Source organism: Loa loa (genome assembly GCF_000183805.2).
Source record: "Loa loa unplaced genomic scaffold supercont3.60, whole genome shotgun sequence".
In the NCBI taxonomy this organism is placed as follows: domain Eukaryota; kingdom Metazoa; phylum Nematoda; class Chromadorea; order Rhabditida; family Onchocercidae; genus Loa; species Loa loa.
This window is the reverse complement of record NW_018108240.1, coordinates 140,198-167,697: the sequence shown is the minus strand read 5'-3', so window position 1 is coordinate 167,697 and position 27,500 is coordinate 140,198. Positions and strand designations below refer to the sequence as shown.

The window sequence follows — 27,500 nt, the reverse complement described above, 5'->3', positions numbered from 1 at the left end:
ATGAAAACATTTTATTCATAAATATTGATTTTTGTGAAATCCTAGGAGGAAATTTCAGTAATATTTTAGATATTCTATTATAAAACAAAGTCTTACATTTTTGGACAACTATTGGCACTTTCTGAATTTTTCGTTAGTTCGCTAACGACATTTTGTACAGTGTGACGCAATTCCTCTGCATAAGCCGGCAAATTATCGTAATTCTCATTAATTATCCCCGCAGGACATGCTGATCGGAATTTTTTAGCCATTATTGCATTTTCATCATCAATTATTTCATCCGGATCAATGAACAAACGACGTGTAAGCTGTAAAAATCGATTTGTACAACAACAGTTAATTTTGGGTAGATTTAAGGATTTAACAATGCTTCTTTTGAGCTCATTAATCTGTAAAACACGGCAGATATTTTCACCGCTGCGTCGTCCATATCACTACAGTAGTAGCACGCAAAGCAACCAAAGGACTCGTCAAAAGTTACAAAAATGCTGTCATCGTACTCAGGATATTAAAAAATACTAGTGTTGCTAAGCAAAAACAACTAACTTTTTCGCTGTTATCAGTGTCACCGATTGAAAGTGGAATAAAATGAGCTTCAGTAGTAAGAACATAGTTGTCTAAGTCAATGGGTAAGTCAGAAGGATTCGTGAAAATCATATACAGATATTTCAACGTTTCCGAAAGCACGAAAGAATCCATTCTGAAAATGGCTGAATAATATTTTTAGAGACAGAAAGAAGGGAAGAGACAAAAAAAACCTCACAACTTTTAAAGTAAATCTGCTAAAACTTCACAAGTTTAAACGAAGTGAAGAAATAAATATATGTAAAGAAATAAACACATGGATTCCTACCTGTCTTCGTGATTCATCGAACGGATATCTTTGAAGGCAGCAAATCCGCATTCAACTCGCAAAAATTTATTCATACTATCCAGAATCTGATAATCAATGACAATATTCTTCAGAATAAAAATGGAAAAAGCAAAACAATCTTCCCAAAAGTTGTTTGTTCGAATCGAAAATTGAAGAAATCATTATTCATCAAATACTTACATTTTTGGCCACATGTAAATAATGCTCATCCTTTGTTGCCCTGTATAGCAGATAAGTGCTTTCAATAAATTCCGGTCGAATAGGATGTTGGGCCCAATGAACTTGTAAATCATGCGTAAATGCTTCCGGTAAGAATTTGTGTCTCTAAAGCAAAATATGCTTCCACTACAGATCAAAAATTATGTTGGAAAAATCAAAAAACATGGTAGAATTTCGAAATAGTTCATTCAAAGTGAATAATTTCAACCGTTATTGGGTATAAGTAGTGGATAAAGAGGAGAATAACTCATCACGCAATCGTATTTTTTTTTCTTCTTATAAAAAATAGCTAATACCGGTAGGGAAACAAGAAAAATATTTTCCATCGATCGCTAACCAATGATAAAGATACCTTGATCACTTGATAAAGCGTTTCATGAAATTCGATAGCTGCTTTTAGATCACCCTTTAAAACTTGTATACCAGGCCAAAACGCCAGCAAGGAATCCATATAAGTTCTAGCGGCAACTGTTGGCTTGTGCATATGAACATCGATAAACAGTGGGCCCTTGTTAACATATCTCATTATGGCGTCATAATGCTGCAAAAGACTCAAGAACTACCTTATTATGGAATTAGAGAAACTGGTATCGGAAGGCATCGAGGAGCTGCCTAACGAAGTCAATTTCACCACCTTAAATATTTCCGTTGTCTGTATATTACACTACAATGTTACCTACGCATTTAATTAACACGAACATCATAACAATACAGTGAAAAAACTAGACCTTATTGAAGCGATATAAATACCCCTCGTCGCCCAATAAAATATATGCCTTCAAACAATACTCGTAATAGGAATCGATCCCCGCTCCAATACCCGCATCTGTAGTAAAATTTAATTTTCAAAATATACATTTCAAGTATGTTAAGCAGCACCATCATCATCCTCTAATGTATAATAGTGTCGACAATGACAGAAGTCTGAAGTGGTCGGTACACCGGATCACAGTTTATAAGAAACAAGGTTCAAGCTAGCACTAAAAAAAGAAGAAGAGTAATAGTAAACAGTGTACATGTAAAGTTGGGAAATGAATCAATCAGATATAAATTAAAATTTGTTCATAATACCTCTTCTTATCCAATCGCCAGAATGTACGTTTAAGACAGTGCCCATTAAATCACTTCCACGGTGTCTCTGGGCCCAAAGAAAATCCATTGCTTTTCGAGCTTTTTCCTCGTAGACTGGTTTACCTGTAAGTCGACTGAGCGCAGCGAATTCGAGAATCATCGTTCCCCCACAAGCTGTACAAGTGTCATGTTGTTGCCGAAGAAAATCTAACATTCCATACTTAAGATTTATCTGAAAATTGGATATAAAAATGTTGCAGGAAAACAAATGTTCTTAAATTTTCTAATATCCTCTAAATCGTTGTTTTTTTTCGCTAAAATCATAATATTTATCATAGTTGGTGAATTCGGCTCAACAGTACCAACGAAATTAAGTATTTCAATAATGATTGGAATATAGTACTGCAACAAGTTCAACTTACTCTAGAATAAGGAACTCCACTAGTGGTATTGAAAGCAGGAAGAAGCCTATCAGCTAATTCAGCAGCCATCTGCAACAATTCGTCTTTATACCATCCTAAACGATTCTCATCTCTCGACTGTACCAGTTTAGCCATTACGTGACCTACAAAAGTTTGAATATATTCGAGGATTTCTACAGTAACAAAAGACTACGACTGAATACTTGTGGAAGCTCAAAGAAATCAAATCAGCTATATCAGAAATAGTTTCAACCAAGAGCAAGATTAAAAGAAATGTTTCGTAACTCTCATTTGGGGCTCTATCATGAGATCAATGTATGATGTCACTCATGCATTAGTTACCAGTAGCACATACTTCACACAAATAATCAGCAGTCTTCGTCCTACGCTCATGCCAGAATGGAAAAACTCTAGAGCGTACCTGATATTAATCCTCCCACCATTCTAATATTCGTTTCAAAAACTGACACAACCAAATTTGAATCGAAGCGAACATTCTTTACAATTCGTCTCACAGACTCTTCAAACTCACCCAACTCACCCAATACGACCAATGCATCCAATGAATCGACAAGAGTTAACGAAAAACTGCAAGTCATTATCGAATTAACTATGTTTTCTTCCCAAAATGAAGCAATAAAACCAACTGAAATTTAAATTCTTCCTTTCAAAGGACTGAGACCAAAGATGAAAGTTATCTACCAAAAGACGGGGAGACAGCATCCCATCCGCCAACAGTGGCGCTAGGAAGCTCTCATAAAGAACGCGCTGCCCAAGACAGGAATCGAACCTGTGTCGCCACGGCCACAACGTGGAGTACTAACCACTATACTACTTGGGCCAGGATGGAGACCTCTAAAGAAGCATCAAGAGAGGTATTAATGAAGCTGTGGAAACTCCCGTACCCTCCAGATATCGTAAAAATCCAAGAGAAATGCAGTGGGCAAATAGAGAAAAATTCTGAATTGTGCACAGGTCAATCAGTGCAAAATATTTTTTTTTTTTTTGCAGTAGAAGGAAAGATCTCTTAATCCTCAATTTTTGAATAAAATGTTATCAATGATTTCATGCTGATTGAATGCAAACTTGTCGACGATTTCAAATAAAATACGAAATTTACCAATTATGGTGGCGAAATACCACCCTCTTTCACTTCAATTCCTAATTCGATATTAGGTTTTGTAAGTAATTACATATAAAAACATCATATTTCTTATTATTGGGAAGAAATATGTTATAGTATTTTTCATTTTGTTTTCAACATTTATTTTTTTATCTCACATTACTGCAATAAATAAGATCGAAAAGCTAATATCAATACGACATTTATTCTATAAGAAAAAATCAGGTAGAAGAAATTTACGAGAAATTCAAAAAGAAATGGCTAAGACATTTGAAAGACAAAAATCTTAAACAAGCCTTCTAAATGTTTCTTGCGGATGTCAACTAACATCAACAATTAAAATTAAATGAGCAATAAAGTTGAAGAAAACTTACTTCCCTAACGCATCATCAACATCCCCTCGTGGTGGCGTAACACCTCGTTGCCGTCCCTTACATGACAGTGGCATCAGCTCGTCATGCGGGTATGCATATTTCATGTACGAATTATACCCATGCATGAACATTTCTTTTGCTTGTAGCCTATAAGAGCGTATCACAATAACAAATTGAAAAGGAAATCTTCTGGAGAATAATTTTAGGCGAAAAACGATTTCAGGTAAGAAATCTTTGTTCTTCAGAACTGGTCAAATATTTACTGTTGTTTGAATTCTGCAGTAACGGAACATGCACATCATACTTCAATACTGGCTACTAATTAGATGATACGACGATCACAAGCATATGTAAAGGTGTCAAGCTAAGAAGACCAAAAGATCTAGCCGTTAACTGGATAAAACGGAAAGATTAGAACGGCTAGCGCCACGAAGTTGTTCACTAGTGGTACTAAGAGTTTTGTCGCATTACTAGCTGTGCCAATTAATCATCCTATTCCGATAATCTCAGTGCACATTCCTATATGGAGGTTAAAAGTATGGAAAAATCCTATTAAATAGCCAATTGTTCCTTCTTGCTGCATTTCGACAGTTCAAGAGATCAACGTCCATTGGTTGGTCCAATATTCCATTCTACATTACCTGAGGACAACTGTATCAATCTTTTCATTGTCGTATGCTCTATCACATGAAACCAATCCGATATATAGGTGCAGAACGCATACACTGCACATAAACTGATCCACTGAACTCCGCCATCTCCACATACCGTTTAGCATACTTATGGCCTTGGTTACGAAGTTAAAAATTACAGTCAATTGAACACCAGAAATAAGGAAATGCAAATAAGTGCAAAGCCAATTTTACCACGTATTCTTACACATGTTGAATCGACAATCCTGAAATTACCGGGAAATAATCATCTATCAATATAATTTGTGAAAAGGTCACCACGAACATTTCTTGTTTCATCAGTGTTAAGACAAATGATAAAGTCAGACAAAAGGGACAAAGACATCCTAACATCCAAACATCCTTTCAGTTCAAATAACATTAAAGTAACACAGACAGAGTTGCATGCCTCTTTCCTAATAATTTTATTACCTCACCAATATTCCAAAGGCTACCAATATAAATTTTTATCATCCATCTCTAAGCTTATCATATATTTCATATGTGCATCACATTTCCAAAAACAAGCAACAGATTCAATGGAAAATGAATATTAAAAGTACTCATTCATTAAAAGTACCATATTAAAAGTAACAATTTGCAAGTTCACAATTTATTACTGTTACAGTTCAATTTATCACTACTTTCCTGAACCAAATAGTCCTGTACTCTGATTGTTTGACCCATCCAAAGTGATCTCCTTCAACTCCTTTTTTTTAAATGGATGTGTGATGGTTTGTAAAAACAAAATTCACCAGCTGAAACGAAGACATCACTGAAACTATAAAACATAAAGCAAAACTGACCAAGGGTCGTTTGTCAAAAAATGTACTAATTTTTACACACTAATAAATTTTTTTATGTACTAATAAATTTTCATTTACTAATAATTTTCATGTACAGCACATGATTTGTACTACTCGGCAATAGGTAATTAGATATTACAATGAACCTCTGTCTACTTGAATGGAATTAAAAATTCCTTCAGCCAGTAACATGGTGTATTTGATTACTGATCATAAATATGATACCAGCATTTCCTTCTCACACACAGTTCGAAAGTTGCCTTCAGAATATCCAGAATTGGACTATCCATCGTATTCATCCGTATTTCGACTTGAACTGGAATATCCATCGTACTCATTCGTATTTCGACTTAAAACCAAACAATTCCGTACTGTTCACGAATAACACTAAAATATCTACAATTATATCATTAAACAATAGCATCAAACTTCGTGAACATCAAATATCTATAATTGCTTTAAAAGGCAGTACTTTTAAACTTGTATAAGCAAAATCATAGCAAAATAATGTCAGCAGATGGTACTTGAGAATAACATAGAAAAAAAATCAATAGGATTCATATCCACAAACGCAGCAAAGAGAATAATGATAAAGAAGATGAGAAATGATAGCTTGCGCTTTCTCCCAAAACTTGTTTTTTTTTTTCTGCTTTTTTTCTCAGCAAAAATGTTACAGTACAGATAAAGAAGGCAGTTGAAACTTCCCATTTAACAATTCAAGATATCTTTACAGTTATCCTTTCCTTATACCTCTTTAGCATTTAGTTTCCAAGGTGTCTTTTATTCATGTATTTCAATCATGAATATTTACCCGAACATTTCACTCTGGTTTCACTTTGCAACTTTAACTGAAAATATTCGTATCGGAACACGACAAACTCTTCCAGATGTTACTGGAAATCGAACTGTTTTTTTCAACAGAATGACTTCTAAAGCATGAGAATAACTTCTAAACTAACTTCTATTCAGCAATCGCCCTGTCATAACTTACGTTGTAGTACTTACCAGAGTTATATCGCTTCTCTCGGGAAAAGACCCGCACTTCGTTATGTGAGCCATTCCCACTACAACAACACTGAAAGTGAACGTTTAATGACACTTGGAATACTACCAGATATCCTCACTCAAAATGTCTTAAATTTCCGATTCAATTCGAAAGCTTCCCCTCATCAGTAATATTATATGAACTTCTTAGCTGAAAACCAGAAACGTTTCGTTCGCAAATTGTGTCACTAGCCGAAGAGGAAGAATGGAGAAGTGGGGCGCATTTGCATATCCGGTACTTTGTTTTGATTTTAGCATGGGAGAGGAATTTTATTTAGGAAGCATCGAGAAGTCCCGAATGGGAATGGCATGGGAATGCGATGATCTGAACTCGTTTAAATAACCGTTACTCTGGTGGCAAACATGTTTTCAAACATGTACTAACGCCAAAAAACACTGCACATTTGCATTCATAAAGAATGGTTGAATTTGTAATCGGAAAGTCGCATGCACTTTTGTTCTAAGCATTATTCATATCGTTGATATACGTGGGAACGAATAGTGAAAACATCAAAAACTTCGAAAATATCGATGGAAAATTATTGGTTAATATGTAACTAATAAGTAAGCTTCCAACATTTGCTTGATCATGACCACAGTACTTTATTTAAGAAATTTTAGATAACGAACAAATCAAACAATCTAGGAGGGACAAAATAATTTCGCAATTTGAACAATGGAAAAACTTGCAACTGAAAGCCCTTCTTACTATACGGACGCATCAGTTGCATATTACTAGTCTTTCTAATGTTTCTTATTTTTATTATAAGTTTTTCATTTCGTCGAAATATTTTCCACTAGGTTTCAATTTGGTACGATATTCGTATGAATTAATCTAAAAAAGAAAAAGAAAGTGCACAAAATTAACACTGATAATAGTAACAATCGGATGAATAAAAATACATAAAGTTAACATCAAACAACTAGAGTGTTGATGACAGTTTCGATTCTTTTAACATTTCAATCATGGTCGAAAATCTCTTCATACATTCCTTTTTTCCGAAGAACTCAAATAGTTCCATAACCGGTGGTCCACTTTGGCAATCGATTAACGCTAAACGTATAATTCGAAATATTTGGGGACATTTGATACCATGTATGGAAGCCAACGTTTTCATGTAATCCATATTCCAATCTCCGCAATCCATAAAACTACTGAGAATGGACGATACTATGTGCGCATCAAACTCAGAAAGTGTTTTTTCCGGACTAGTTGGTCGTAAGAAGTAATACTTAAAGTCACTACTGATTAACTGTTCCAAGTAACATAGCTTCTGATCCGTTCGTCTAAACAAATCAAGGACCTTCTTGACATAATCAGAATCGGCAATCAATTCTGCGGCAGCTTCTGGAAATGTCCTCTGAAGACGCTTCATAATCTCTGGGACCAACTGTTTATCAACGTCAGCATTCTGTATCGCTTTGTGACCGTATGCATCAAGAACCAATTGATCCAACTTAAGATGTTGAAATTAGAATTACTACAAGTTTTCAGGAAGCATCTCATAATGACTACCCAAATCTAACAATAATAGAAGTAACTGTAGTGCAAGGCTTATACTCAGAAAGCAAACTAATTAAGAAGTAAAGTCGTTAAACTCAAAATAAGCACCTTGACTATCTATTCAGTAGAATTTATATAATATTCGAAAAAAAAACAGGCGTTAAAATACGAATTATTTATTTTCGAGCATACCATTATATTTCGTTTGCCAATTAAATAAACGTTGAATTTTCTTATCATCTCATCCAGCGTGTAGAGCTTCGATAAATCGAAATCTTGAATACCACTTCCATTTCGACACAGATAATTCAGCACCGCAATTGGCAAATATCCTTTATCAATATCATAAAATTCCACAAAAGCATCCTATACGTACGTTTGGTAAGAATACTTACACTTAAAACATTCTAGGACTTTTATTTTCAAAAAAAATTTTTGTATATTTTCCAATTTATGCCGGAGGAATGAAAATCAAAGTTGTAAATGAACCTTGTCACGTTTTGAAAGTTTCTTGCTGCTATTTCTTACAAGCAATGGAAGATGAATCCACATAGGAGACAACCATCCAAAAGCCCTGTAATTGAAAATTCAAAAGCATATTAAGTGAATCAAATTTATTTCCCTGAAAAATTCCAACATAAACCAGTTTTAAAACTATTTATAAATTCATATGTTTACCTATTGAAATATGTGGTATTTCCTGCAACCAAATATTAAGTCGATAAATAGTTCCATTACTTTACAGTCACTCATATTATGAGGCGGATTCAATCAGTTTACTAGGTTTGCTAAATAATAAACCTTTTTTTTATGACTAGCTACTTACTGATAAAGTTGTATATGCTTCGAAACAGACGTAAGCCATTCAGAACCACGTATCACATGGCTGATCTGCATGTGATGATCATCGACAACATTCGCCAAATGATAGGTTGGAAATGAATCAGTCTTCATCAGAATGAAATCTCCTTCACTGCTTTTCTGCGTTATTTCACCGAAAATTTGATCCTTAAAATCATTTAGGGAAAAAAGAAAACTAAACAGTAAGTTTCTTAGGATATAGAAGAAATGTTTAAAAAATACAAGATGTACAAGATGTTACTTCAAAAAAATTAACAGTTGTTACCTTGAAATGTACTTCCTTTCTTTCAAACTTGAATCTGACAGCATAACTTTCACCATTCTCCAGCCTTTTCTTGACTTCCTCATCAGTCAGTTCACGACAATGGTTGTCATATTTAGGCACTTCATGACGTCTAGCCGCTTCTCGACGCAACATATCCAAACGCTTAAATATCATGGTAAGGTAATGCGGACATGAAATTTGGAAGCTTTAGAAGAGTCTAATAATCCTGAAATAAAAAAAAAACTGATGAAAAGTTTACAAAGAAAATTAGAACTCTCTTTAGAAAATTAGAAAATTAGAATTTTAAAACTAAATCAAAATCGTTTGCAGAAGGTAAAAATTGTCGGAAAACGCATACTTCCTTTTACATTGTTTTATTTTTTGAGAAAATATAAATGCCAAAATATCGAATCCTTTTAATTAGAGGTTGATGGAAAAAAAGACTAAAACAGTCAGAAATACTATTTGCATTTAAGGTTCCATGCAAAGCTTCTGGGCATATCAGGATTGAAGATCAATTTCAGTTTTTATCTTATCCAACAAAATTACCAATTTAATCGAGTGAAATGCTTACTGTCTTTGTACAAAAGCATCGATATGCATTGCGACTATCAATAAGTTGTTCGACAGCATCTCGATAAATTGCCTTCCTTCCAGATTGTAAATATGGTCCGAATTTCCCACTATTAGAAGGTCCTTCATCCCGAAAAAGCTCGTACCGATCCAGTGTTGCTTCTATCTGAATAAAAAAATTCATAGATTTCATTTATTTAAATGTTTGATTTTATGATTACTGGAAGATTGCACTTACAAAAAACACAAAAAATAACCATACACCACACTAACACTATGTTAAAATTATATCATATATAACTTGGATGAAAAAAAAATAAATAAATGAAGGAATTAATTTAAACGAAGAATGAAAAAAGCGTTCACAAAAAAGTATTCAAAAAAAGAAAAAAATTATAGAAAATCTAAAAAGTGAAGCATAATCTCCCCGAAATAATTCAATGATTTTCCAAAGCAAATAAATCCAACTTACAATCTTTCCTTCCCAACTATCATGGTAAATTTCAAAAACAACATATTAACATACAGACCTGTTGCACAGCACCAGGTACCAAACGTTGTTGATCAGTATCTTCGATTCGCAGAATGAATTTGCCTCCTTGCGATCGAGCAAACAAAAAGTTGTAAAGTGCCGTTCTAAGGCCACCCAAATGCAAATTACCGGTTGGAGAAGGAGCAAAACGTACACGAACTTCATCACAAGTTTGTCTACTGTGGAAATTTCTTGTAGAACTGATAAACTGAACGGTACACGCTGAAGCCTTCAACATTTTAAAACTTCTCAACTTATTTACATCCTTGAACATATTTTTTCCATCTGAAATGTATCAGAAGAGATAAAACACTTATTTAGGCTTACCAAAATTAATTATCCCAATAACACTGTAAAATCCATGAAAAATGCAAGTAGAAATTATACGTGCTATTTGAAATTAGCAAAAGAAGTTCGTACAATGATACCATAATAGCAAAGACTGCAAGATAAGCACTAAAATCTTTGAAGTTTTACTCACATAGTCTATTGTCTATGCGGTTTCAAGAATAAAATTGTCCGGACGGCACTGCTACTCACTATTATTTTATTACTTAAAGTTATTTGCTTCGAGCATTCCTTTTTCATTCATGTTCCCAAAACATTTTGATGAATCTTACTATTGTACCGGAGTAACCACCGTCGATATTTCCCAAATATTATGTTGTTAACATAATGCTAAACTGCCAAGTTGGATTATAACAAATTTAATGGAGTTTGCATAACCTGAATTATTCGTTATGATCCGATCTTAGAATGTTTCCCTACTTTCATTTCACCACAAAAACGAAAGAACACTCACAAATCAATCACTTAAATCCACCTTAATATTTTGATATAATAAACTCGGGAAAATATTAAAAATATAGTACTGACGTGACACATAAGCGAATAAAGTAGTAGAATATAATATATTATTTTAACTGAAGGCAGACTGCACTATAAATGACGGTAAGCGGCATTTCTATAGGAAAACGTGTTCTACACAAAAAATTGAATGCGGAAAGACGAAAAACATGAATGAATGAAGCAGAATTAGATATCTAACAAGAAACGCATACGGCGAGCATGTGGAGCTTATCATTTGCGAAATTAGTAAAACAGATGGTAGAAACAATCAAAAAGTGTCATTATCGTGACAGTATCATTATCCTATCAGTCCAATTCACATTGACTTTACTTAGGGTCCTTACTGACGTTGAAAGATGATGAAAACACATATATTTCATATAATGAAATAGTGCATGTTCGGCATCAGTAAGTTACACGCTGTAAATGCTTCATATTTCATTAACGAATAACAAACTTTTACATCTAAAGATGAACCACAAAAATGTTACACGTTACAATCAAGTTTCCGGATTACATATATCTCTAACCTATAGGACAGATCTAACAAAACAGATGAAAACAGCTATAGGATTAAAATTTCACCGTTATTAGAATAAATTTGAACATGATCAGGGTGGAAGTGATACTAAATTTTAAGTTAATAAGTTGAAACAGGTAAAAGATATACGTTCATATAGAAACAATTTCCAGTAACTTCAATTCATTCGATCTCCAATTCATTCGATCAGGCAAAATCTGATTCCGATATATTCAATCGTTTCCGGCGTGCCTTTACCTCGTCAGTAAGTGCGCCAAGATTTTCATGGCTAGAATCTAGATAACAATCCCGCAAGCAACCATTTATATTCACTTTTTCTGTTTTCTGTAGTAAAGGATAAATGTATCAATGAAAAATGTGTTGTTTAATAATAAAAGAAAATTAGAAAAATTGATTATTATTGTAGCAAGTTCATTTCAAGTCAATTTGTCCAATATAAAAATTTTACTAACATAAAACTGTTAATTAGTATAAAACTGCTGTGAAATAGTAACTCGTGTTGCAGGATATTCAAAGTGTGTTACTGCCACATAAATGTGATGGGAAATTTCGATTTCAAATTAATGGAAAAATTTGGTAGGACCAAAATAAGATTAGATTTAACAAGCTAATATATGATATTTTCTGATCGTTATATTGTATACTAACCGTGAACGTTTTTACCCACCACACCGACATCCAAACGCAAGCGAATGTACCAATAGCCTAAAAGTTCGTTCTATTATCCCCCTATCGAAGAATATTGGAAAAATAATATTTTAAGTAATCTACTGGAATTGTTACAATAGTTTTAGCATTCTACCAACATTCTGAAGTAATCTGATTAAAACAAACCATGAAACAGATCCATGAAACAATCAGCGTTAGTTTAACACGAGGAAGTTGTGGTCGTCCAAACTTGATGCAAATCGCTGCTTCTAAAGTACATATAGCCACATACACCCAACTTTGCATGCCCATACGCTTAATTCGTGGATCGGTAGCGAATAAATAAAACTGCCGTATTGTTGGGGCTGACACGAAAGCAATTAAAAGGATCCTTGAAAACACTAATGGATGTGATGTGTCTACGGCGAATATGTGCTTCAGGAAAAAAGTATTCAATTCCGTTATCTGAAAACCAAGTTTCACTCAAAAAAAGATCATATCAGAAAGGTAGCATAACAGTTTGGCAGAGAAAATCTTCAAACAACAGATCTCGGTGTTCACAACCTAGGTCAAAAAAGTAAAGGATACCAGCCACACTAAAACAAATCCATAAATTGCCAGCGTTCTTCTCAAAGCGCAGTTATTGTACCAATCCACTTTCATCCAACTTTCGGGAGTAAATTGAAGTACGGCTCGTTTGAATTTACCCCGTGCTGTTTTAATATCTCTGGAAATCAAATCAAAAAAATGTAACTGATTGTCTAGGTGAAGACCACACATTAAACATTATTATAGGGAATTGTTAACACAAATATATTTCTTAATTTGGCGTAAAGATATTACATTTCAAGCTACTGAAGTAATGTGTAAAAGGTTACTTAATGCTTTCCCAATGAAACTGTCGCATTTCAAAAAAATGCGACAACCATATCCCAAACCATATACCCAGTCCGTTACACAATAAAATATCCAAAATGACCGCATCCCACCAACATTCTTGAAAGTTTGGCAATAAATGAGCGAATAACACCTAAATTAAAACTCCGACCAATGTTCTCAGTTAAAAGTATGAAAAAACCTAAGCAAACCACATGAAATCAAATGAAAAAGCAACAAATAACTTACTTGAAGTTAAATTACGACGAACCAATTATTCTTTTTAGCAAAAAATATAAAGTACCTCAGTTAATTCCCAAGCGATACTGATATACCAACATATGATAGAATGGCGAATAAGCAAAGCTTTCATGGCCCATCCAACAAAATGACCAATAGCAAATATATCCATGTAGCCCCATAGTCGTTCTAATGTGATATCGGAACAATTAACCGCATAAGCCTTAATAGAAACTACCAGGTATAAGCGACTTCTTCAGTGATAAGGATCGTTTGATGATTTTTATTTTTCATCTTTCTAATATCTGTCATATATTGCAATACTTACACAAATATAAGTGTTAAAGCAATAGCAGCATAACCTAATTAAAACAACATTTTGATCAATTTTAAGTCATGAGAAAATCCCAATATGATCCGGAATACGGGGAAAACTTACTTTTTCATCCAATTTTTCTTTGTTTAAACCTTTTGGATCAAGCCATTTCAACACATTTTTTATATCACGAAAGTTTTGAAACAATGCGAATTGAAGCATCAGTATATACAAGACACTCATACCAAAGATAACGCGCCAGAAAACTGGGTGTGGACGGATAAATGGACCTAAATTTCCTCAAAAAAAGAGTTGCTGATATCATAAACCAAAAAAAAAAAGAAAAATGAACCAACAAAAACAAAAATAAAAAAAAATGAACCAACAAAAATCAAGTTTACCATTTGGAAATGTGAGACCACTGACAACAAGAAATAAAACAACTGCAGCGGTAATACCGGCATAAACATTAATTCCTGAATTGTCATCATTCCTGCAATATTTACTGTCCGTCATTGTAGTTCTAATCGTAATAATATTGGCCAGATTCTCTATACTGATCACTAAATCCACCACGAGAAGAGTGTAACGAATCATCGAGTCGTTATGATCACTGAGTAAACCAAAATAGATAAGTGAATATTATAAGGTACTTTTCAAACACAGATTTATTGAATAAGAAATAACTTGAGACACTGCAAATTAAACTGAAATAGTACATTACCTACTAAATGCAGGAATAACAAGCAATGCACAAATGATAACAAGTACTGTAATTGTACGCGGCTTATAAAAAAATTCCAAAGTAACGTCGTTTACAACACGTTCATTGATAAGCCGATAATGTATACAGTCCAACTCACCTCTCGTATAATTCGGATGCTTTTCAGCACTAAAAATAATTGATTATATATTCAAAGATGAAAAGTTGTATTTTGGGTTAACTAAATAATAGAGATGAATTAATCTAAGTAATAGTAACATTAATTCATCGAAAAGCATATCAATAAGATTGGCAGAATATTAACCGACACAGTTGATACAAAATGTGACGAATATGTCCACTGCTAGCTGATTTGATTGAATTTACTAAATAAAGTGATTTATGATCTAATGAAATTCTAATCTAAGAATGAGCTTAACAGTGGATAAGAACGATAACGTTGCAATATACGAAGGAAGAGAGATAAGGAGAAGTTTCAGATAAGTTTAAAAAGCGATAAAATAATGAAATAAAGTAAAGATCGAATTTCCTAGGCTCATCCTTAGCTACTTCACACTACCTTTCATTACTGTCCCTAGCAACCATTATTCTGGATAAAAATAGAGTAAAGTTTGGTATCAGCTGAAAATGACATGAAAATTACTACCTTGAATGGGTCACTAATAACTACAGAAGATAAAGAGATGAAAGGAATAAAATGAATCAGACAACTGAGTCAAATATGTTAGTGACAACAACCTGTTAGTATTACTGATAGCTAAATACGGATCTCCCAGCAATAACTAACATTTTCGATGTGTCACTTTCATCGCCAGCATCATCAACATCGGATAATTGTGAAGAAATTTTCGCTGAATTCAGTAACTCATCATTTAGGTGATAATCTTTCTCTTCATTATTTACATATTTCAACGGCTCGAAGGTCGCTCGTAAAAGCTTATCATCAACACTTTTCAAACGTCTCCGCCGTATCATCCTTAACACATCATGATTACAGCAAACGAGAGAGGCTGATTGGTTTTCTGAAATGACAAGCTTTCCGATTATCAAACCATCAAAAAGCAGCAAGCTTATCTTACCGACTTAATTTTGTTTCATAAAAAGAGAATGACGGGAGGAACTGAAAATGAAAAACGGAATCGGAAATGAAATTGTGCGACGAGAGAATTCTTACACCAATTCCAAAGTCATTCCATATTACCCGACAGCTTAAAAAGGATCGTGATGAGGAGAAAGGTCAAGCCTAAAAAAGTGGCCAAGTAAAGATGAAAAGAAACATAGCGGAAACTGTGGAGAGCAAGATGATGTGGGGAAAGTAATGATAAGAATCAATACTGCTTCAGAGATAAGTGAAAAATTGAAATCGCTTTTAGAATTTGATTTTTTCCGACAATGTAAAGCTGCTTCCACACAGTACCACAAAGATATAAGGTTAATAACCTTCGACTCGCAAAACTTCATAAGTTATTTCTTACCAATCGTGCCACCAAGTAACAGAAAATGCCTCTTATAGAAAATTAATATCCCATTGCTGTTGTCGCTGTCACATCAGGAGCTAAGAGCAAGGGAATTCTCTGTGCTTTCCGTGTTTCGTACTGATGAAACATTTGAGGCAAATCCGGATGTGACAAAGTCAACCACTATCATCCAGGATGTGAACTTTCCTACTCTACGTGATTATTCGCTATTCAGTTCATCACTACCATCTAAGGTGTGAACTTTTTAAAACGATACATGAACGGATAAACTGAGCCTAATAATGTTCTCAGAGTGGAAGTAATTTAAACACAACCGAAAATGAATGGAAATTTGGTAAGTAATATTTGAACAGAGAAGTGGTCAGGATGGTAACGAAAAATTAATTATCAATTATCAAATAACTAGGGGGAAGAATTTTTCAAAACTAGTCGTTCCTCGGTGTTAATACTTAATACCATTCTATGTTTGATTCGTTTTACGTTTATTAAATATGCTAGCCATTATTTTGCGGACCCATCTAATCCTTCTTAGAATTCTTCCTGTCCTTCTTGTAAATCTATGAATCTATTCAAACCTTCCAGGCTTTTTCAAACAAAATTCATTTCGATAAGAGATCACCTTTAATAGCCAGTTGAGAGGGTTGCTTGGCTTGATATCTCCACTTTCGAAATAATCTCTGCTTCCAATTTTATACAGATTCTCTGAGCTGAATCTGCGAGAGTGATACGAGAATGATAATTTTTCGCAAGTGATACATTTGAAAATGAATTAGAAATCCTCTTTTATTGTATATCACTGGAGACTTTTCCACGTTGTCTCACACCTAATTTTGATTTGTCACTGAGTCATCCAAGTATGACGCGTGTTCAGCTCGGTTTCTCTCCACGGATCATTCATTTTCCTCCTTTTTCTTCGTCACTGCAAGTATAAAGATTTTCCTCATTTTAATCATAGATAATCATTTAATAGTGCAATATTTGTGCAGCAAACAGCGGAGAATGAGACAAGGACGATGGCATGATGATCTTAACTGATTTTGAATTTCCCTTCCAATGAAATGTGAGTCTCACCAAGAAAACAAGGAGAACCTTCCAACCGATTGGTAATCTTCTAACCAATATTAACTTGGGAATCAAATACGATGCAAATTAGATGATCTAAATCTCGTAATCATCTGAGCATTCAATACTCCCGTTAATACCGCAAGCGCATGATAGCTTCGTTGAGACGTCGAATTGCATTCCGCGTCCCTGTACTGTCGGGGTACCGTATGGGTGCTTTTTTTTCTAGGTTTGTTTGTTTCTTTTTTTAACGGTTTGATTTCTTTCATTACTAATTGCGGGAGTTATTGGAGTTTACTGAGTTTACTTAGGAAGAGACGGCAGGGATTTATGAGAGTATAGCGGTAGTGTGAGGAAAATGTGGAAATAATAAGTTGGGAGGAATTGAAAAAATACCGTGATGGATTAAAGTAGAAATAGCACAGAAAATGAGAGAATAACGGATTGAAAGAGTTGGAAATTATGACGTAACTGCATGTGGTGATTATATCGGTTAATGAATATAAGTCACTGCTCACTGATCTTCAGGAGTTTACGGATAGGTCGCATTAACTGGTCGAAATTTAACTGATTTGCGATTCGGATTAACGAATCGAAACTAAATTGATTCATAGATCCGATTAACTGATTTGCAGATCGGACTAACTGATCGGAACTAAACTGATTTATAGATCAAGTAACTGATCAAAATTTAATTGATCTTTAGATCGTATTAGCCGGTTAAAGTTCTAAAATTAAACTACATGTAAGTTATCATTGTATTTAAGAAAAAATGAACCCATTGACGAATATCCGGAAGCAGAATAAGATTAATGAACGGGAATTGTTACTTGGTTTTACCGGAAGTAGCAGCAAAAGCTGGCACCAGAAATACAGCAATTCAGCTTGGATCTATGTTGGTGGCTTACCGTTTGATCTCAACGAAGGCGATGTTATTGCTGTTTTTTCACAGTAAGTTTATTTAACAAACCTTTTTCTTGGACCCATTGTGCAAAAAAATTCATTGTCAAATTTATTACAGTTTCATGAGTCGAATGGTTTGTCATTACTGCAATTTGTCATTACTACAGCTGTCATTCCATACTCACGATAATATAGTTGTTATCTTTCTGCTTTTTGTAGTACCGATATGCAGATGTCAGTATAATTTTAAACTTACTTGCATGTTCTGTGACTTATCCAGCTAGAAGCAGATAAACTCGTTACTCGCATGGAATAATGCATTCCTTTTGTCCAAATTTTTATCTTTGGAAGAATTATTATATATAAAAGTGGTAGCAGACACATGCGTAATGAGGTTGTTAACATTTTTGCGAGCGACCAGAGTGTCTGTTTTGAAAATGATTCAAATGTATTGATTAAAATGGGTATAACATTTTGAAAGTAAAGTCACGCATTTATTTTTCACTTTTGATGATAAAATGAATGCTAATCCTTTCGCAATAAATCTTTGGTTTTTAATGTGTTGCTTTGGACTAAAAAGCAATATTCTTATAAATGTGTCATTTAAAAAGAAAAAAAAAGAGTGAGCAGTAAGAAAATTTATGATCTAGACTTATTTTGCGAGAATGCATTATTTATTACTTTTTAGTCACTTTTCTCTATTTTCTGTCATCAGCTTGAAGCCCATATTTCAGAAGTCACTTTTTCTTCATTTATATTACTATCTTATGGCATGAGCTATTATATGTTTTTTTTTTCCCATCACAGTGCAGACTAATTACAAAGTCGATGCGCTATTGGTTAGGATATGGACACCTTTTTCAGATATGGTGAAATCGTGAACATCAATTTAATTCGGGATCGTAAAACCGGAAAATCACGAGGCTTCGCGTTCGTCTGTTATGAAGATCAACGATCAACTATTTTAGCTGTTGATAATTTCAATGGGATTAAGGTTTGCTATAAAAGTTTGCGATTCTAATGACTAAAATATAGTTTTTTAGTTGAAAAATCACCGTTATTCTGCTGTTATCAATCTAAAGTAGTACAAGATCTCAACATTCATTTACAGCTATTGAAACGTATTATACGTGTAGATCATGTGGAGGAATATAAAGTTCCAAAATATCATGAGGATATCGATGAAGAAACGCGAAAAATTTGGGAAGATGGTTGCGCTCCGAAACCAATTGCCATACATCAAGGTTTGTGTATTTACAACTGAAAGCACTAGCTTCTTTCTTCTTTTTCTTTTTCGAGTGAGATTCAACAGACTGAATCTGAAACTTACCGCTTTATTTGATAATGAAGATTGAAATACAGTTGTTCTTAAACATTTTTCTTCTGTTCCTAATTAACTCATCTGTTAAGTAGATGAAATGGACGATATAGATCCAGTTGAAACGCTTAAGAGGAAGGGAGCAGTTGATAAGGTTGGTTTCTTCTTTTTCTTATCAAACTATTGTTCGCGATGAATGTTTACTGAAGAATGCATAATCTATGATGCTATTCCTATTTCATATAAATACGCTTATTTACGGGTTTTTGCTACGTGGTAAAGTAAAAAGATAATTATCAGAAAATAACATTAAAAATGTTAGTTCTTTGCTAATTATCTGTCCTCTTTATTAAAAATGTGATTTTGCGTGCACACAGCAATAATAAATTCTGAAGAAATTTTGCATAATTTTCATCGTTGGGATTATGCTGATCTTTTTTGTCTTCCGGTATTCTTCCGTCTATTTTATCATTTTAGAATTTTCTGTGTTAATTTTGGGCTTATTATTTTTGGTCTTCAACTACTTGTATGTTTTGCAGGATGGTGTTATAAAAGTGGATGAAGCTTTGGAAAAGAAACTAAGAAAAGAGCAGAGACGATTAAAGAAGGAAATAAAGAAAGCCAAAAAAGAGGAGAAACGACGCAAGCGTAAATTTGAGGAAGAACAGTTGGAGCTGGCGAAAAAGATTGACGATGATGTGTCTTGGAAGAAACAGAAAAAATTAATTGATTTAGGACCCGTCAAGGTGGTGCTTCTAGACACAGTTTTCCAGCGTTTTTCGAAAATTTTTTATGATTATCTTACTATTATTTTTTCTTAAATCTCCATTAGCCTTACTTATTTGTATTTTCTTGTCGTTCCTTTAATGGATTTCATTACTTTGCTTATTCTTTCATTATATAAAGAAATTTTTGAGTTCGTGTTATGATTTCTTTCATGTATAACATGTTGTTTACTTTCAGGAAGAGGAAATCTATGGTGGTAATGAACACTTTAATTTTGGAAAACCACGGAAGGAAATCCCGCCTCCTCCGTCACATAATCCTAGACCCGACTTCGAAAAAGCTGACTGGCGTGATATAGAAATGTGGAAAGCAGTGCGCGAAAAAGAGAAGCAAGAAAAAGGAGAAAAAGAAACGAATTGGAAGGAAGAAGAACATTATTTACCATCCAGGTTTCGAAAGGAGTGATTACCTCCGGATATATTCTTTCACTGATCTCATTTCTGTGGTATTTTATCTTTAGACGATTTTTGTATCTCTACGTGTCTTTAAGTTAAAGTGACTTATATTTGTGTGCAGATAAGCAAAATATCTCTTGTTCCGGCATTTTTTATTTAAGATAATTAGTTCACCAATGAAATTGGTTCACTGACTTCTTTTTTTAAACGTCTGTGTCCTAGATCAAAACGAACGTAAGTCGTAGGTCTCTGCTGGTCGGATAATGTGATTACCCTTTTATAAGCTGGTTAAGTTCCATTTAAGGACAATCGATTATCGTTTTTATATTGATATATGTAGTGTTTTGCTTGATCAACTCAAAACTTCTCATCCTTGTGAAGCAGGATATCTGTTCTGTAATTTTTTAAAAAAATTGGTTTTTGAGTTGCGAAAAAATTGTGGATTACTTCATTTCATACAAAAGAATAGCAAAAAAAGGGGTATCAAAATCAAAGAGGGGCGAAGACGCTTACTTATATGAAAACTCAAGAAAAAAAGTAAAAAGTCAAGTAGCATAAGTCGGAAATCTCATACTGTTTCATTTTTGCTGGATTAGTAATATTTAATCAAATTAAACAAACGCTAAAACTGGGGATGGTGATTTTAGGGATCAGTTTTCATTATTTTCAGTTCAGGAATCAATTATTTATCGTTTTCAACGCACCATTAATTTTAATTTTTTTCCCTGTCATAAACACTGGTGTAATTACTAACAAATTTATAGGATTGTTTTATACCGTATGTTTTAACCTGAATGACTGGAGTTTCAGTATTATCAATTGAAGATTTTCAGTGATATGTACTATGTAATTGTTAAATGTATTTATGCATTATCACAAGTGTTTGTACATTATCCCAGATGATTCAATGTATAATTGATTCTAAACACATTATGAATCATTTTAGAAATTGCAAGTAGTCTGAAGATATCAAAATGTCTATCAACATTCCTTGTATTATTAGAACAAATCTTCCCTTTCCTTCTTTATAGGAGTTTGTATGTGTTTTTGCTTCATGCACAAATGTCAATGTTTTGATACAATCCCGGGATTTTCTTTGTAATTTCAACTTCAGTTATGGATGGCTTTCAGAGTTTCAATTTTATATTAAAAAGAGAGAATTACAGAAATGAAAAGTTTTTCTTTATGGTAGTTGAAATTATATTTCAGGTATAAACATCAGCAATGTTTTGATACATTGCATATATCAGTGTAATTGGAGTGATAAGGATAACATTGAAGCCTTTATGATCTGTTGTGGTATTTCTGCGATATAAAATATTCCCAGTTGTTACAACATTTTTCAGTTCGGGAATCAACAGTTTTTTGAGTTTTTGGTGGCCAGTTTCCGGAGATAATATACGGAAGCATTTTTTATGCTTATTAATCAATAGTGAGATGTGTGGTGTGTAATAGAAATGAACGAAATATGTACCATTTATCATTTCAGCAAATATCAACAGCAGCAGCATCCTCCGGCAGTAAAAGATTTCCGTGAAATACGACCGACTAGTAATTGCTTTCTTCTTCCTGCATTTATTTTTTATTCCATCTACCCGTCAGTAATCTATTACCAAGAAATACCATTTGGAACATTCATTTGAAGTGCACAGAAACTGATTGGAATTTTTCGTACAGAAATGAATGATGTGAAGTCTAGAAGTGAAATCATCCTAAATTAAGGGCAAAAGAGCTCGCCTACAACTCATCCATTTATTCATCCTAAATTCTTTGCCGATTTTTTTTCAACATTTCTTGTATATGATAACTTGCTATTATAAATTTTCATATGGAAGCAATATATTTGAAATACTAAGTTACAGAAATTTAAAAAAGAAAAGAATTCTTAACAGTAGTACTTAAAAATGGTAGACAGATAAAAGACATCCTATTTCTTCGACTTCCAATGATTTCAGCTAGTAAAAATGCACTGTTTAAGTTATGGTATACATAACCAATTAAACTTCTGGTATTTCTATTCATTTCCGGCAAGATCAAAAGTTTGATTAAAATGGTAAAGCTGCTAAAGGTATATATGTGTGATCTATCTATCCTATTCATTCACAAATCACGACATGCTTCCTTCATCTATCAGTTATCAATACAATTTAACATTATCACCTATGGAACACAGATTCATTACAAATTATGCGCAATTTTCGATAACTTAAATTGTTGTACATAAATGTATAAATGCATAAAGTTAAGATTTATCATTTTATGTAAGAAACATTCCCAAAAGCAAACTTTTTGCTACTTTTTCGAAGCAAACTTTTCCGGATATACAAACAATTGAGTTGTACTATTTGCCGGATAACTTCTAAAAAAAGAAACCGGCCAGTGTTTACTACCAGAATGGGAAATGAAAAAAAAAAAGATTGCAACAAAGTTTTTCACTTTTACAAGAATTATTTACAACAGAGAAGTCTCTTTTTTTTTGAATTTTTTTTCAACAAAATTATTTTCAAATGAAAAAAAGAATAGAATAGTTCAGTTGGTTTAAATATCTTTCTTACCTATTACTAATGTCTGGCTTAGCTTAACGTTCACCGTTTTCTTCTCATTTTATGTATATGTGTATGTGTATGTGTGTGTGTGTGTGTGTTGGTGTGTCTGCGTGTGTCTGTGTCTGTTCTGTATGTGTATGTGAAGTTGATAATGAGTGAATTACTTAGCTTGAAATGAGAAATGAACAAGTGCTAAAATTTTCGACAAAATGAAGTGGAACAGCTAGTTTTTGCAATTAAGACATGATATATGATATTTCAATTTTAAATTTAGTACTTCAAATTTAAATTTTTATGCAGAAATATTGTAAACTTCAATTCTTTACGTGTTGTCTATCTTTTTTTCCCTAATTAAATTAGTCTGAAAATGAAAATTCAATATTTTTTGTTATTACGACTTTCCCTTTTTCTTTTTTAAATCTTTTTAAATTTTGAATATGAAAGAAAAAAGAAATCCAAAATGTTTTAAAGCAAAAGCAATAAATAAAAATTTCAACAAGTATCAAATATATTGAAATTTCAAAAAAAAAAACTTTCAATGATTTGTTAGAATATGAAAAGTATTAAAAAAAAGTTAATACCATTATCATTATAGAGTTGCTCCTTAATCTAATTAATTAATTACTAGTCAAATGGTCAAACAATATGCATGCAAGTGCATGCATGTAAACAAGATGCAAAGTTATTAATTCATTCAAAAATGCTTAAAAATTTTGCAAATTTTTCTTTTTTTGAAATTTCTAGCCAACTTTTTCAGCTTTTGCTTTTAAATAAGATATATTTTTGGGGGATTTTGTTTTTCTCCTCAAACAAATAATTGGAAAACAAGCAAGAAAAAGTTTACTATATATTAGCTTGAAAATTAAAGATCTTCAAGAAAATGATGGGAAAAAAAAAGTTTCGCTGCTAAAGCTGTAAAAATTCTTGGAAAAATAGAAAATCGTGAAAGAAAAACTTTGCCGACTTAATCAATTATCCAATAGTTTTGGTTTTTGAATTTCAAAGTACAATTAGTTAACTAACTTAACCAAATCTTCTCAGACTTTTACATTCCGGAAATGTGTGAATTTGCACAACTTATCATTGTAAAAAGGGTTAATTAATGAATCACACTGTTGAGGTGGAAATTTTGGAGCAAAATTAGCTTAATTAAAATATGAATATTTGTCAAATTTTGATTTAAAATAGGGAAACACGATAAGTTATGAAATTAGAATAGTACTAATATTGACAATAAATGCAAATTGATTTGTAATTTTCAAAAGTAATTTGTTATTTGAAATTAATTATCATATATATCCATTTCATTTCGTAAAATCAGAATTTATTACTGAAAATAAACTTAGTTAGTCAAAAAAAAATAGTAGTAATAACAGTAATACTTCTTGTTTGTTTATTTGTCTTAATAAATATTTTAAGTTAAACTTATTTCTAGCATGTACCTAAGAAAGGATATTGAAATAATTTAAATTTTTACTTAATTTAAATTTTTATCTAATAAATAAACAATTAAAATTTTTGATATTTATAAGAAAGAAAAAAAAAAAGATGGAAATAATTTTTCAATCAATGACTACAAACTTCTTCATTCTTTTTCTTTATAAAATAACAATCAATAGGATGAATATTTCAAATGTCACATTCATATACCGCTAGGCGCTATTCTCCAATTTCCAATCGTTGTTTCACTAATTCGTATCATTTCTTCTTCATACTTACTTTAAAAAAAAAAAGTATAGAAAGAAGAAAAAGCGCTTATGTCTGTAGGAAGCATAAGTAAACAAAAGGTAAAAGCTTTAGTAAATGAAGCACTTTTGTTATAGTGTCTCATCTCACACCATAAGTTAAAATTTTTTGCACTTCATTTATAACTCTTAACAATCTCACTACAATATGTATCATTTGGCAAATGATCACTTTGCTATTATCATTATCATCAAATAATACTTATCTGATAATCGTTTCATCAAATTTCATTTATTTTAAAATATATCAAGCATTAAACAAAGAAGATTTAAAATTGAAACAAAAAGTAAATGTAATAGAAAAAAAGAGCTTAAGAATTTTTTGGAGAATTCAAAGAGCCAAATTTTACCATCCAAATTAAATTATTTTAATTTTATTTTTGTTTATAACTTCAATTTCTTCTAAAATTGCTTGTATCTATCTGTATTGATAAGTACTAATTTCCAACTAGATACTGTAGATGATTGAATAAATATTCTTTCCGATCTTTGATAATAATTTAATGACTACTGTGATTATCATTGTTATCACTTACTTAAAAGTCTGTCGTAGTTCAAACTTTACCACACATCTGTTAGCAATATGTTTTAATCGACACATATTGGATAAATCTTTTTGAGGTATTGTCAAGATCAGTTCTGTTATATTTACTTTCCTGCTTCAAATCATTCCTTTCACTCTTAAACTATCTTTTTTTTTCAACAAACTCAACGACACAATGTGTAATCAATCATTGCAATGGGATAAACTTACACAATAAGTTTTTGTTTTGTTTTTGTTTTCTTTCTTTTTCCTTCCTTTTTCTTTTTTTGGAAAGAAAATAAAATTTTTTATTAAAAATTTGAAATTTTAATTATATTGATAAGACAGAAAAACAAAATTTATAGTTACATTAATGTTATCAGAAAAAATTATGCAAATATTTCCATCCTTCCAATTGGTTATTTTCACGACAAATGACAAACGTTGAATGGATTGTGAATTGGCCAAGCAACAAAAGATGACTAACTACACAAAGAGCCTAATCTGGCCTGTGAATTGATAAAGTAATTTTACATTCACCATTGAATCATCCAATTATCACTGAAACTATAATATTAAGATCGATAGAAGAACCAAAAAAAAAAAAAAAAGAACGAAATCAAATTTAAAACAAAATTTGACTTATAAATTATTATTCACTGATTTTTTTTAATTTATAAAATAAGATTATAAAAATGATTGAAAATTTTATTTCTTTGTTTATTCAATTGATGATTATTTCAAAAATAAATTTAATTTTAATCGTATCTGAAGCATCTAAAGCTATTTTTGTGCATGGATAACGGATGCTAACATAAAGTTTTGCCACAGCCGAAAAACCAACTGTCAAATGCTAGACGATCGAGAAATTGCGCCTGGCGGAGAAAATTCATAATTCACTTAAATATTTAACATCATTTCAACTCATATTAAAAGCATAGCAATGATTTACCTGAGAATTTAATATTTCATTTTTTTGAAAAAGAATGAAAACGAAATAAAAAGTGATAAAATCTTCATTTAAGTAAAATTAATTTTATTTGCGAATAATTTCATTCCTTCAATTCTAATTACGCATAAAAAAAACAAAATAGAAATGAATGTAAAAAAAGGAAATCGTTACATTCTTTAATTTAATCAATTCAAATTTTATGCAATCAAACTGTCAATGGTTTTAACAAGATAAAGTAAAATTTAAAGGATTTAGTCTACAATCTCATAGGCTGAAAATATTCATTTCTTGAAATGAGTAAAATTTGATTGTTTCATTTCAAATATGCAATTTCGTTTCATTGATTTTAATTGAATTACTTCATTACATCAGAATATATCATTTCTTAATTTATTAATATTCAACAAATTTTTTTTCCCTGATTTTTTGTTTTGATATTAATTCAATCAATTATTTCAAATTTTTAAAATTTAAATTAACACTGATATGAAAATTTTGCAATTTGAATTTTATTTCGTATATATTATTGTTAAAATTGATTGTTTAGTTTTCATTTGTAGTAATGATGATTCATTTAGGCTATTTTTATATTAGAACTGAAATATGAGAATCATCCGGATGTTTCGCCTGATGTTATCGAATGCCGGATAAGATTGAGCGTAAGTATCACGAAAGAAGCTTAATACCAATCGTCTAATTATTCATTTTAATCCAATCGGTGATTAGACTGGAACTGTGAAATATTACAAAAAAAAAAAAAAAAAAAAAAAAAAAAAAACAACTGACAGATGATTAATTTATCATGTTTCAATTTTAATATTAATAATTCGTCTCGTAAAAATTGGATTAAAATTTTAAACTAATAATTTGAAATTTTATTTTTGAAAATTTCATTATTAAATTTGATTTGATTGGTTGTAATTGTATACAACTTATTCCATTTACTTAAGAAAAAAGAAGTGCAACTTGAACAATTGCACTTCCAAGTACTTACTCATCATGAATATGGTAGTATGAGAATAATGATGATAATGTTCTAAAGTTGAATAAAGTTGCATTTTGATAAGTTCATCAATGGAATTTGGTGAATAATAAGTGAAGCTTAGAGTTTTACTAATTAGAAATTTGTTAAAAGGCAACTGTTCCATTATTGATAATGAATGTTTGTGGTGTGTGATATGATAGCAAAACATTTGCATGATTTTTTCCACCTTTTTTATTTCTTTATTTTTTCTTCCTTTTCCTTTCTTTTTTTCTCT

At 32.0% G+C, this 27,500-nt stretch overlaps 5 protein-coding genes and 1 non-coding gene across 7 annotated transcripts in view; 1 reads left to right on the top strand and 5 right to left on the bottom strand.

Moving 5' to 3' along the window:
* The window catches only part of LOAG_17307 (Edem3 protein), a 10,894-nt gene extending 5,984 nt beyond the window's left edge, over positions 1-4,910 (bottom strand). Inside the window, exons 1-11 of the mRNA XM_020449966.1 lie at positions 4,725-4,910; positions 4,084-4,230; positions 3,008-3,174; positions 2,587-2,729; positions 2,165-2,396; positions 1,822-1,919; positions 1,446-1,634; positions 1,055-1,198; positions 854-939; positions 547-700; positions 97-308 (exon numbers count right to left, since the gene is read on the bottom strand). Coding sequence (XP_020306421.1) covers positions 97-308; positions 547-700; positions 854-939; positions 1,055-1,198; positions 1,446-1,634; positions 1,822-1,919; positions 2,165-2,396; positions 2,587-2,729; positions 3,008-3,174; positions 4,084-4,230; positions 4,725-4,861 — 1,709 coding nt within the window. The 5' untranslated portion in view covers positions 4,862-4,910. The remainder of the gene's footprint in view (positions 1-96; positions 309-546; positions 701-853; positions 940-1,054; positions 1,199-1,445; positions 1,635-1,821; positions 1,920-2,164; positions 2,397-2,586; positions 2,730-3,007; positions 3,175-4,083; positions 4,231-4,724) is intronic.
* On the bottom strand, positions 3,356-3,427 carry LOAG_20033. The gene has a single exon. It is a non-coding gene; the product is annotated as a tRNA-His (tRNA).
* Positions 4,911-7,323: 2,413 nt separating the features above from the next.
* LOAG_03305 (glutamyl-tRNA synthetase) lies at positions 7,324-10,630 on the bottom strand. Its single transcript, XM_003138842.2, has 7 exons — positions 10,338-10,630; positions 9,809-9,973; positions 9,235-9,396; positions 8,935-9,116; positions 8,598-8,682; positions 8,301-8,474; positions 7,324-8,061 (listed from the first exon to the last, which is right to left on the bottom strand). The coding sequence occupies exons 1-7, from the start codon at positions 10,611-10,613 to the stop codon at positions 7,528-7,530; spliced, it is 1,578 nt and encodes a 525-aa protein (XP_003138890.2). The 5' UTR covers positions 10,614-10,630; the 3' UTR covers positions 7,324-7,527.
* Positions 10,631-11,160: 530 nt separating this feature from the next.
* Positions 11,161-16,744, bottom strand: LOAG_03304 (the record flags this gene model as incomplete). 2 transcript variants are annotated; one of them, XM_020446280.1, is made up of 11 exons in its annotated part: positions 16,631-16,744; positions 15,321-15,509; positions 14,534-14,701; positions 14,211-14,302; positions 13,933-14,099; positions 13,558-13,716; positions 13,256-13,407; positions 12,966-13,104; positions 12,564-12,842; positions 12,378-12,434; positions 11,916-12,053 (listed from the first exon to the last, which is right to left on the bottom strand). In XM_020446280.1, exons 2-11 carry the CDS (start codon positions 15,506-15,508, stop codon positions 11,916-11,918), a joined length of 1,539 nt encoding a protein of 512 aa, XP_020306420.1. In that variant the 5' UTR covers position 15,509; positions 16,631-16,744. The 2 variants fall into 2 exon arrangements, with proteins under 2 accessions (XP_003138889.1, XP_020306420.1); XM_003138841.2 differs by lacking the exon at positions 16,631-16,744 and having other exon boundaries at positions 11,161-12,053; positions 15,321-15,561.
* Positions 16,745-17,834: 1,090 nt separating this feature from the next.
* On the top strand, positions 17,835-20,689 carry LOAG_03303 (hypothetical protein). Its single transcript, XM_003138840.2, has 6 exons — positions 17,835-18,024; positions 18,841-18,970; positions 19,088-19,220; positions 19,387-19,448; positions 19,834-20,040; positions 20,258-20,689. Exons 1-6 carry the CDS (start codon positions 17,846-17,848, stop codon positions 20,483-20,485), a joined length of 939 nt encoding a protein of 312 aa, XP_003138888.1. The 5' UTR covers positions 17,835-17,845; the 3' UTR covers positions 20,486-20,689.
* Positions 20,690-23,343: 2,654 nt separating this feature from the next.
* Positions 23,344-27,389, bottom strand: LOAG_03302 (hypothetical protein; the record flags this gene model as incomplete). Its single annotated transcript, XM_003138839.1, has 5 exons — positions 23,344-23,382; positions 24,071-24,165; positions 24,672-24,739; positions 25,303-25,425; positions 27,232-27,389. The coding sequence occupies 5 exons, from the start codon at positions 27,387-27,389 to the stop codon at positions 23,344-23,346; spliced, it is 483 nt and encodes a 160-aa protein (XP_003138887.1).
* Between the last annotated feature and the right edge of the window lie 111 nt (positions 27,390-27,500).

What these genes read in the sequence shown, in the direction of transcription:
- LOAG_03303 (XM_003138840.2), top strand. Translation starts at nt 17,846, where the DNA reads ATGAACCCATTGACGAATATCCGGAAGCAGAATAAGATTAATGAACGG. An exon ending in GTTATTGCTGTTTTTTCACA is followed by an intron (nt 18,025 to 18,840) that starts GTAAGTTTATTT and finishes CACCTTTTTCAG; the next exon opens with ATATGGTGAAATCGTGAACA. An exon ending in ACCAATTGCCATACATCAAG is followed by an intron (nt 19,221 to 19,386) that starts GTTTGTGTATTT and finishes TCATCTGTTAAG; the next exon opens with TAGATGAAATGGACGATATA.
- LOAG_03305 (XM_003138842.2), bottom strand. Translation starts at nt 10,613, where the DNA reads ATGTTCAAGGATGTAAATAAGTTGAGAAGTTTTAAAATGTTGAAGGCT. An exon ending in TACCTGGTGCTGTGCAACAG is followed by an intron (nt 9,974 to 10,337) that starts GTCTGTATGTTA and finishes TTTTTTATTCAG; the next exon opens with ATAGAAGCAACACTGGATCG. An exon ending in GATGCTTTTGTACAAAGACA is followed by an intron (nt 9,397 to 9,808) that starts GTAAGCATTTCA and finishes ATGATATTTAAG; the next exon opens with CGTTTGGATATGTTGCGTCG.